This window comes from Halichoerus grypus, chromosome 14 (genome assembly GCF_964656455.1).
Source record: "Halichoerus grypus chromosome 14, mHalGry1.hap1.1, whole genome shotgun sequence".
NCBI lineage: Eukaryota > Metazoa > Chordata > Mammalia > Carnivora > Phocidae > Halichoerus > Halichoerus grypus.
The window spans coordinates 92,039,296-92,049,457 of record NC_135725.1 but is presented as its reverse complement, the minus strand read 5'-3'; the positions used below and the strand labels follow the sequence as shown (position 1 = coordinate 92,049,457).

Sequence of the window (10,162 nt, the reverse complement as noted above, 5' to 3'; positions counted from 1 at the left end):
CCGGACGGCGTCGGGGCAGGAGACCCTCCCGGCCCTCCCCGAGCCCGGTCCTGGAGCGCCCTCGTCCCCACACTCCCCCTGAGCTCCCTGGCCCTCGCTGCGGCATGGCACTCATCCTCACCGTGGTCCTGAATCCAGGAGCCTGGCTCTCCCAGGCCCTTGCTCTGGTGGCTGCCACCAGCACCGTCACGACAGCAGCTGGTCAGGGCACGTCCCTGCCCGGGCCCAGAGGAGCTCAGGTCTACGTGGCAGGTCAGGTACCGCAGCAGGGAGAGTGGGGAAAGGCTGGGGGCGACCCCCCGTGCTCCCTGGGAGGCCTGTCCCCTGCCTCTCGCAGGCCTCGGGCACACTCACCGTCTCCTTTGGCTGCTTTGGGTTCTCCTGGGGTTCACTTCCAGGGTGGCAAGCTTGGAGGGCCCCTCCTGCCAGGGTCAGCCTTAGAGGTCAGTTTAGAAATGGCCTGGGGGCCTCCTTGATCTTCCTGGAGCGGCCCCACATTGTCTGCTCCAGAAGCCTGCACCTCGCCTTTGGGTCCCTATCGCCCTGAAGGTGTCTTGCTCCCTTGTGTCTCCCTGTCCAGTTAGGTATCCACTCAGCAGGGGCTCCCCTGCCTGCCCTGCTCTGCCCCCAGCGCCCCCAGGACCATAGCCGTGACCGGTAACAACTCCTGTCACCCCTGCTGGTCTCCAGCAGCCTTCCGTGTGCAGCTTCCAGGGGACCCTCAGGGGACAGAGGAGGGCCGGGGCCAGGCCGGCCATCAGTACAGTTCCCTTGGTGGTTGTGAGCGGGGCGCCGCGGCCCTGTACCCAGTCCCTAAACCAGGACAGGACGGGGCCGATCCCACGTCCCACGTGTGTTCTGCCTCCCCCATGTCGCTCACTGTCCAGCCCAGACCTGAGCGGCCTGGGGGCCAGCCTGGGACGCCCCTCCCTCCACGGCCTGCTTCTCAAGCCTGGTATGGCTTTCTGGCCGCCTCGGGCTCTTGGGGCCCCACGCAGATCCCAGGACTCCCATCCACAGCATGGTTTTACATCGCGTTTGGATTTCAAGGGCTCTTGGCTCCTCACAGCCAGCCTCTCTGGAGCTCGGAGGGACGGGGGCCGAGCACCTCATTCCAGGAGCACGGGTGCTGCAGGGAAGGCCCCACAAATCCGTGTGTGCCACCAAGTGCCGAGTGGCTTGAGCACATGAAGCTTGAGAGTCCTATGGGCTCTGTGGGCCCCGTGGGGGTTTCACAAATGCCACATCCACGAGCAAAAGCACATAAGCCACACTGCGGAAACCACAGGCCCCAGAGCCACGTTTGTCCAAACGTAAGCTTTATTTTCTGTGGGAATCATGCGGTCCGCTTGGCCTGGCCCGTCCCAACCCAGATGGGATCCTCCGGGGGACTCGCCCTGTGGCCTCACGTGACAGAGCAGCCCCAGAAACCGTGCCATGGAGGAAGCAGCTCTGAAGTGGTGTAGGTTGGCAGGGACTGAAAAGCGAGAGGACAAAACTCAAGGTGTGAGGCTTTTCAGGCTCCGGGACAAGCGTGTTTCCCGACGGGTCCTCTCTGGACGGGCTGCCTGCTCTGTGTGCCCGCTGGGCCGCGTGGGTCTGAAGTGGGGCCCTGGGGCGGGGGGGCAGCTGCCAAGAACGGTCACCAAAAGCAGGGACCCAATCAATGTCTAGAACAATGGGGAACCTGCTAAAGACCACGGCCAGGAAGGGGAAGGGGCTCCCAGCTTAGGGGTAGGCTTGGCTGCCACTCTCATTCGGGAGGGGAGTGGGTCCGTCGCCCGGAGGGACCCAGGTCCAGCCTAGCCTAGGCTCCCAAGGAAGGAGAGGCAGCCGACCCCTGACCCCTGGCCCCCGGCCCCTCTGGGCCCTGTAGTCGATACAGGGCCTCCATTTGCCTCCGCTTCTGCTTGGCCCGGTTGATGGTGGTCTGGAAGAGCCTGCAGAAGAGGTGGATGGACGGGGGCGAGTCGTCGTTGCCGGGGATGGGGTAGGTGATGAGGCAGGGATTGCAGTTGGTGTCCACGACGCCCACCGTGGGGATGTGCATCTTGGCCGCGTCTCTCACAGCCACGTGGGGCTCAAAGACGTTGTTGAGCGTGTGCAGGAAGATGATAAGGTCTGGCAGGCGGACCATGGGGCCCAAGAGGAGGGGGGCGTTGGTCAGCAGGCCGCCCTTGAAGTAGCGGGTGTGGGCGTACTCGCCACAGTTCCGGGCCGTGGTCTCAATCAGGTGTGAGAACTGCCGGTTGCGGCCCACAAACAAGATGATGCCCTTGCGATAGGCCACGTGGGCCATGAAGTTCAACGCCAGCTGCAGGTGCGTGGCCGTCTGTTCCAGGTCGATGATGTCCTGGCCGAGGCGGCTCCCAAAAATGTACGGCTCCATAAACCTGCCGGAGACCCCACCGAGGCAAGAGTGGGCAAAACGCACACGGCCAACCTCGGCCAGCAACTGCCGGGGCCCTCTGTGGACAGCCCTGGGGGCTGCGAGGCCCATGGCCTCCAGGGGACACCATCCCCAGAGCTGGCACAATTTGCAGCCCCACCACCAGGACAGAAGTGGAGACCCTTGTCCGGTGACAGCCAAGAGGCGGGGCCGGGGGGGGGGGGTTAGCTCCAGCTCTTCTGCTCCTGGGAGCTGGGCCCCATCGTCGTCCCCCATTGTCGTCCCCCTGGATGTCTCCGACCACCCCCGTCCCTGGCCTCCCAACTATCCCTCCAAAACATCCGCAATGCAGCCATCCCGTTGAGACCCTTCCCTGCAAGCCTGGAGCCCCCCGCTCCCAGGAGCTGCCAGTGGTGGGCGTGCCCCTGCTAGGGCAGGAGGCCTCACAGGTACGAAGTCTGGTGCGGGGCCCAAAGCGGAGTCTGACGACGGGCCTGCGCTCACACCGATACGTGCCGCTATAAAAGGGGCCGTGGACCGCAGGGATCCCGAGGCTGGAGGGTCCCGGCCCGGGGTGTCCACTACCTGTGCCGACAGCCTGCTTTGTGGCCCAGGTGCACGCGGGCATCGAAGAGACTTCTCACGGAAAACAACTCTTTGACATTGAAGAAGTCGGAGTGCTTGAGGGGCTGATTGAGGATCTTGTCGCTGAAATCTGGGATGGGGGGGGAGAGGATGCTGTGGTCTGTGGCCCCCCCAGCTCCCAACCCTGGAGGGGAGCACCATGGGGGCGGGGAGGGGCAGTGGAGCCCAGCAGGTGAACGCTAGGTGCCACAGGGTCCTCTCCAGGAAACGGGCTGGAGCCAGGTTCTGACCGCGCTCCTGGTAACCCCGGTCCAGTCTTCACCCAGAAAGGAGGGGTCCAGCTGGTTTCTGAGGTCCTTCTGGCACCTCCCAGCCACCAGAGGAAGGTCCCCCGTCAGGAGTCCAGGCAGGACTCAGCAGGGCAGAGGGCACCTCCCAAGGAGCCAAGCCACGTGTTGATGTCTCCCTCCCCCCACCCACCCCAGGAGTGCGGGGGCCTTGGCCCCATCCTCAGATGAGGGTGGCTGAGAGGGAGGCAGGGCAGCGCCGCTTCAAGTGCAGGTGACCCCTGCCCAGAGCCTGCGGGGCTGCCGGGGCAAGAGAGGGAGGCAGGCTGCCCCTCCTTTCCTGGGCCCGCACCCCCTCCCCAGGGCTTCACAACGAAGCCAGGGCACTCGGGACTCCTCGCGGCAGACGATTCCAACCCCGGATGGGAGGCCAGGCGCCGTCCCCTCCACCCCCTAAGCCCGCAGAGGAGCCTGCGTTACCGATGCTGTCCTCGGGCTCGCTGACGGCGGCCGTCGGGGCGCTTGCCAGTGTCCTGCCGCCCGGCCGGGCTCGCCCCGGGGTCGCGCTCTGGAGCAGATGCGGCCGCAGCGGCCTGGGCCAGACACCTGGGGAGAGAGCAGGCTGGTGGCGCGCGCGCCCGGCCGCTGTCCCTGCGGGCCCGGGTCCCCGCGCCGTGGGCGCTGCGCGACCCGCAGGCCTGGGAGCAGGTCCCACCGCCCCCCTGCTCCCCCAGAACCCCCGCCCCGGCCACCCCCCGCGGCCCCGGGACCCGCGCGCACTCACCCGCGCCGAGCAGCCGGGGTACGGTCGCAGCGGGCACCATGGCGCAGAGGGCGGACAAGGCAGGGACGCGCTCTCGCTGCCGCGCTCCTCCCGCCGCCGCCAGCGCCCCCGCCGCAGCGCCGCCTGCCGGCCCGGAGGTCCGTCTGCGCGCCCTACGGCTCGGCCACCAGCCCCGCCCTGTGGGACCGCGGGGCTCCCCCGGGTCCGCGCGCGCCGGCCAGGGCTGCACGAGCCCGACTTCGGCCAGCCGCCGGCCGGGGCGCCACGGACACGCGAGGAAGGAGGGACAGGTTGGGGTCGGGGCGAGTGCGGGGTGTGAGGGAGCGCGTCTCCCCAACCTGTCCCCTAGCTCGCCCCTGCACCCCGCACGAGCCGCCGTCTCCGGGGGGGCCGTCCTCACCTGCGGCCAGTCCAGTACAAGCTGCCGCTTTCCCAAGGAGCATCCCGTAAGACTGGGCGCATCTGGAGTCTGCAAGACGTCCGGGGCCGGGGCGCCCAGGCACGCAGTGAGCGGCCATGCGGAGCTGGGAGTGGGCCTTTCGCGGTGAAGCCCAAGGCCTGGGGTCCCCCTGCGTGCAGGGGACCGGGGGGGGTGGGAGGCCGTGCTCGCGACCCGCCCCCGCGCAAGAGCGGCCAGTGGTCCCGCGGCCGCCTGACGCGGCGCCTTTAAGGCGGGGCCGCCCGGTCAGGTGACCCGGCCGTCGCCTGGCAACGGGACGCCGCCCCGCCTCCCGGGGTCTCCCACCGCAGCCCCGGAGCACCGGCGCATGTCGGAGGAGAGCCCCCGAGAGTGCGCGGTGGCTGCCGAGCCCGGGGCCCCCACGCCCCCGGCCCCCGCGCCCCCGCAGAGGACCAGCGACCACTACCGCGTGGACGAGGACCTGCCGGCCAGGTTCAACAACCCGGCGTGGTTTCGGGGCTACGGGTGAGGACGGAGTCCCGTCAGGGGCCACCTGGCCCGCGCAGGGGCTGGAGTGGCGGCTCTGCTCACTAGGCTCGGATGCAGGAGTCCCCAGGTCCAGCCTGCCCTGGAGCCCAAGTCAAACGCGGGGTCAGCTGTTAGCACCCCATGAGCGAGAAAGTGCCTGAAACTGCAGGAGCGCCAGCCGTGGGGTGTGTGTGGGGGTGGGGTGGCTCCAGTCACTGCAGGAAGGGCAGGGGTGGCCAGGAAGTCCCATAGCCCGCTGCTGGGCCCAGCGCCACGCTTTTGTGGGGGGATCAGTCTCCTGTCTCTCTGCTGAGAGGAGCCTCTGCCGAATGAGAATCTGGCAACCCGAGCTGTTCGTTGCAAACCCTTAGACATACATAGTAGTAAACCCTTCACCACACCTGCCCTGCCCTCCCTCACCTAGTCTCCTCTGCAGTCCTGGGGACGGGGGTCATTATTATCCTTGTTTTCCAGGAGAGACAGCTGGGGTGTGGAAGGATAGCGTCTTGCCCAAGATCCGGTGGCATAAGGCAGAGCTGACCCCTGAACCACAGCCACTCGGTTAAACTCTGCGTCAGCATCAGAGACTGTAGGCATGTTTTCCGCACGAGGCTCAGAAGTGGAGGGACCCCCCTCCACCCCGAGTGGCAGGGTGTGGAGGCTGAGCCACCGCTTCTGACCTACCCATCTACCCAGGACATTACAGCATGTGCCAAGACCCTGCCAGGGTTGAGGGCTGCATTTGCCATCTAGGAGTTCTTTCAGGCTTTGCCCTGCCTTGGGGAAGAGCAGGGGTGGAGGTGAGCAGAGGAGGCAGGGAGGCTGAACCTGAGTCCCACGGAGCCCACGTCCACAGCCGCATTACCAACCTGTGGCATTCCCAACAGAGCTCTGTCAAAATATTCTAAGGCCGTGGCTTGGGCAGCATTAGAATAACTGAATGGAAAGTAGAGGGTGTTTCTCATCCGCCAGGACCAAGGAGCCTGTCTCGGTGTACAGGACCAGTAACCAAGCTTACGGGAGCAGAGCCCCCACTGTGCACGAGATGCCGGTACGTGGGAAGTGTGTGTGTGTGTCATGGAACATCTCCAGGAGGAGGCCACCACCCTGGATTTCTCAAAAGGGCAACACATCATGAGGGGGCGGCAGGGAGGGGCCCAAAGTTCCAACATCACAAAGCTGGAGGGGGCACATCAAATCCTTTCCAAACAGGGCAGGGTAGAAATAAGTGAGCGAGCAACTTCAACAATGAAATGTTTTTAAGGATGAAAAAGGTGCGTGTAGACTGGCTTAAGATGTCCCAAAAGACTGGCCTCTTTCACAGGTAGACACCACCACCTCTAATACCTTAGGGCAGTGAGTTCTGAGGCCAACAAGTGGACAGCTGCTTTCTTTCTGGAATACTTGATTGTAATTCCCTTGTGACCTTAAGAGGCAGTACTGGCCCAAATCTCAGGTTGCACAAGGTACATGGGTGGATGTGGGGATCTGTGCACCTTTGGGGAATCCCCACCCCCTTTTTGAGATTGACTTCACAGTCTGGAGGTCTAGAACCCCCTTCTAAAGCCCTCCTGATGCCCCTCCTGAGCCCAGGTGGACCAGCACAAGCATCCCCTGGATATCCAGGACAGTAGGGCCACCCATTTGGGGGCCTACCCCCACGAGGGCAGCGCCTCCCTGCGCCCCTGGGCTGGTGGGGTGGGGGCATCAGAGGCGTTTTCAAGCTCTACAAGGGATTCAAACCTGCAGTCAGGGTTGAAACTCACGGATGGCTCTTACAGAAGAGAACACCAAAGTTCAGAGAGGTCCAGTAACTTGTCCGGCGGCATAGCAGCAGGAGCAGAACCCCGGGCGTTGCATGGCGCAGGTGGCCCGCAGATTATCCTTCTGTCCACCCCGGGTGAACGGAGGCACTGTGAACAACTATTCCCGGACATCGGGTATAAACTGGGATGGTCCGGGGCGAACTGGGCCATCCTGCCCACCCCGCCTCTCTGCTTCCTGGGAACAGAGATGACATTTTCTTACAAATTCTTACTTTTCTTAGAAATGCCTGGTGGCTGACTGCTCAGGGGTGTTCCCACGCCCCATTAATCCGAGTGTCCCTTTTCACTTCCAGAAAGTATTTTATCCAAACTCGAACAAATTTTCCAGACAACTTGCAGCTGGTGGAATGTTCCAGAACAATACTTTCAACGTCTGCATGGAGAAGAGCATTGTGACGGGTCCTGACAACTACATCACCTCCTACGACCGGTTCAACTTCCACCCCAGTTACAACGTCAACAAGCCGTCCATCTGTGATTGAGGGGCCTCCTGACGCCCTCAAGGGTGATCTGAAGTGTTCCCCCTACTCTCTCATCATTTGCCCAGTTGTCAACTTCACTGCTTTCCCTGAAAATGTTTTTTCTCTTTAGATTAGAAAAATATGCAGACGGGGCTGTTAATGCCCTATTTGCTCTGTTTTACGTCTAAGATGGAAAAGATGCTAATAGCTGACTTTCCATTAAACACATTGCCACATCCTGCATTTCCGACTCATCAGTAATCAGGGAGCAGGACCGTGGGCGTCCTGGGCCCTGAGTTGTGGCCTAATGCCAGGAATGCCTGGGTAGCCCACCCTGTGTCTTTCCTGGGCGCCGTTTCATATGACAAATTATGGAGTGGGTTTCTGTTATAAAGTGCCCTGGCGGAAATCCGCACCAACTCTGTGAGGCCACGACGGGAGGGTCGGGTGCCCCGTGGGGGGCGAGGACAGGGGCCGCGTGGGGAAGACAGGAGGAGCGCCCTGTCCCTGACCCACGCTGGCCAGCTTGGAGTCCCTGCAAATGCCCCGCAGCCACCGAGGGGCAGGCCTGGGGGCCAGATCTATGGAGGGGGTCATGTGTACGTGGGACTTCTCTCTTGGTGTTCACTTTCAGTTTTCAGTACAAAGTTAAAAAACCAGCAGGCAGGAAATTACACACTTTTCTCTCTGCAGTTCTTGATCCATGTTTGCTATGATGTAGTGGGTCCTCAATGAGGAGAGTTCTTCTGGGCTGGTATCGGTCTTTCAGACCTAGATCTCCCCCCTTCCTTCCTGAGAGCAGGACGTGTTCATCGTAGGAAGCCCGGAAGCACGGGCTCCTGACGAAGTCATTGTTCCCTCCCCCGGATGATAACTCATTCACAAAATTTTAGTCCCATGAAAGTGGGAAGAGATTCAACACTGTGCCTGGTTATTTCTTCATTAGGACCTTTTTATTATTAATACGCAAAAGTAAACATTTTGGCAACATTCTTAATGTCCAATTTGGGATGGAAATGGTTTCCAGAGAAAATCAAATACTCTTGATAAAACGATGCGATGCGGAGCCTGAGGCCGGGGTCTGTGGGGCGATTTTCTAAGCTGCGAAACCAGTGGACTCTTCCAGGCATCAGACCAGAAAGCAGCTTGTACAGTCCTTTACAAAAAACACCGAAATATTGAGGACACTTCTGTGTTTAGCTTCTGTGGAAATCAAAACAAGAAAAAGAGGGCCTTTTTAACCAAGTTTCTAAACTCACTGAAAAGAACGAGTTCCTCGGCGGTAGTGAATAGCAGGCCAGCGACTCTGGCAGGAAATGGTGAGTGCTGCACTCGGGACCGGTCCGAGCCAAGTGCACGGGAGGCCCTGTCAGTGGGACAAGGCCCCTGCTGCCGGCCGCGGGCCGTGGCGGGGCCGACTGGACTGGGCTTGCTGGCAGCCCCCCAGACGGACTTGTGCATCCTAACTGGTGCGGGGTGCTTTCACGCGCCCTGGCCGATATACCGCGCTCGCTGTCAGCGCTGCTAACGAGGTAAAGCTATGTGTATTCTAAATGGAATTCTCTCCATAGAATAAATGTCTGGGAAGATGGAAAACAGAAGTAACTTTGATAGAACATATATGCCCGTCTTCCCAAAAGCCCAGGAGCGTCTCCGGCTCGGGCTCCTGGCATCCACGTCCTGGGGCCGGGGCCCTGGAGCTGCGGGGTGGCCGCACTCCTGTCTGCCTGCTAAGGGTTTTGGAGGATGTTGACATCATCCCCTGGGGTGAGTCCGGGCCCTGCAGCCCCTGGGTTGGAGCTCACCTGGGGTGTGCCCAGGGAGGCGTGGCCGCAAGCATCAGACCCCGCGGTCCTGGCCCTGACTCTGCACACAAGTTTTACGGGAACTCCGATGATGATGAATGGATCTTTCTGGCATGTTTTCCTCCTGGAATCTTTAGCATGGAGCAGGGAGAAGAGTATGCGAATGGGCGGTCTTATGGAGGGCTGCAGGACCCTGTCCTGGGCTCGCAGTCAGCCTGCTCCCCTGGGGGCCTGAGGGGTGGGAAGGACTCCGCCACTCTCTGACCTGAGTCCTGACGTCTCTCCAACTCCTCGCTGCGGTCAGAACCGTTAAGAAAGAGGTGAGCACAGCATCCCCAGACGGCGAGGCCAGGAGAGCCTGTCTTCTCCCCTGAGGAGGCCCGGCTGTGTGAGGCCGATTTTTCCCACCATGAGAGGAAACACCGAGAAATAGGGCTTCAGAAGACCTCACTAACGCGTCACTCAGCGTGGCTGTGGGTGGGGTGGAAAGCAGAGACTTCCCACACTAGACACGTGTTTTCACGTACGCCTGTAGACTTGTTTTCAGTAGCTTTTCGCCTCTCAGTTATAGCGACTTAGAATAAAGTTTCAGATAGGAAATTCGTCAACACGGGGGAACATCTCTTCGTCCAGAGCACAGCAGAGCAGAAGCCCCGAAGATCCTGCAAACAACAAACTGTTCCCCGCTCCCGGTCAGCCTCCCCCGGAGGAGACCTGGCTGTGATCTGCAGACGTGGATGGTGGGTCCCTTCAGCAGGCCCTTCAGTTAATTTTGAGGGACGGGGAAATCAAGGTCGCAATGCTTTCATATTTGTATAGGAGCAGGAAAGGGGCTAGCAACTTAAGTGTAGGGCCTGGTTTCCCCACGCAAGTGCGTCTCAGCTTGGGAACACCTGCTGACAATTCAGACTCGGAGCCTTGTCTGTGGAAGACCCTCCCTCTCTAGATGTGGGTGGTGGGCATCACACACTACCCGCCAGGGCCCTCCCTCCCCTCACACCTCCATTCCACCTGTGCCCGTTCTGTCCAGAGAGACGCAGTGAGTCCCAGGATGACCTACTGAAAATCAGGCCCCTCCCCTTCTTTGCATTAAATGA

At 61.4% G+C, this 10,162-nt stretch overlaps 2 protein-coding genes across 3 annotated transcripts; one reads left to right on the top strand and one right to left on the bottom strand.

The window, feature by feature from the left end:
• Positions 1 to 1,298: 1,298 nt before the first annotated feature.
• MRPS2 (mitochondrial ribosomal protein S2) lies at positions 1,299 to 4,570 on the bottom strand. Of its 2 annotated transcripts, none has more exons than XM_078062003.1 (4): positions 4,446 to 4,570; positions 3,742 to 3,867; positions 2,975 to 3,104; positions 1,299 to 2,393 (listed from the first exon to the last, which is right to left on the bottom strand). In XM_078062003.1, exons 1-4 carry the CDS (start codon positions 4,561 to 4,563, stop codon positions 1,808 to 1,810), a joined length of 960 nt encoding a protein of 319 aa, XP_077918129.1. In that variant the 5' UTR covers positions 4,564 to 4,570; the 3' UTR covers positions 1,299 to 1,807. The 2 variants fall into 2 exon arrangements, with proteins under 2 accessions (XP_077918129.1, XP_035945177.1); XM_036089284.2 differs by lacking the exon at positions 4,446 to 4,570 and adding an exon at positions 4,046 to 4,218.
• A 138-nt stretch (positions 4,571 to 4,708) lies between these two features.
• Positions 4,709 to 7,501, top strand: PIERCE1 (piercer of microtubule wall 1). The gene is made up of 3 exons (XM_036089297.2): positions 4,709 to 4,970; positions 5,946 to 6,024; positions 7,093 to 7,501. The coding sequence occupies exons 1-3, from the start codon at positions 4,813 to 4,815 to the stop codon at positions 7,279 to 7,281; spliced, it is 426 nt and encodes a 141-aa protein (XP_035945190.1). The 5' UTR covers positions 4,709 to 4,812; the 3' UTR covers positions 7,282 to 7,501.
• The last annotated feature ends 2,661 nt before the right edge of the window (positions 7,502 to 10,162 follow it).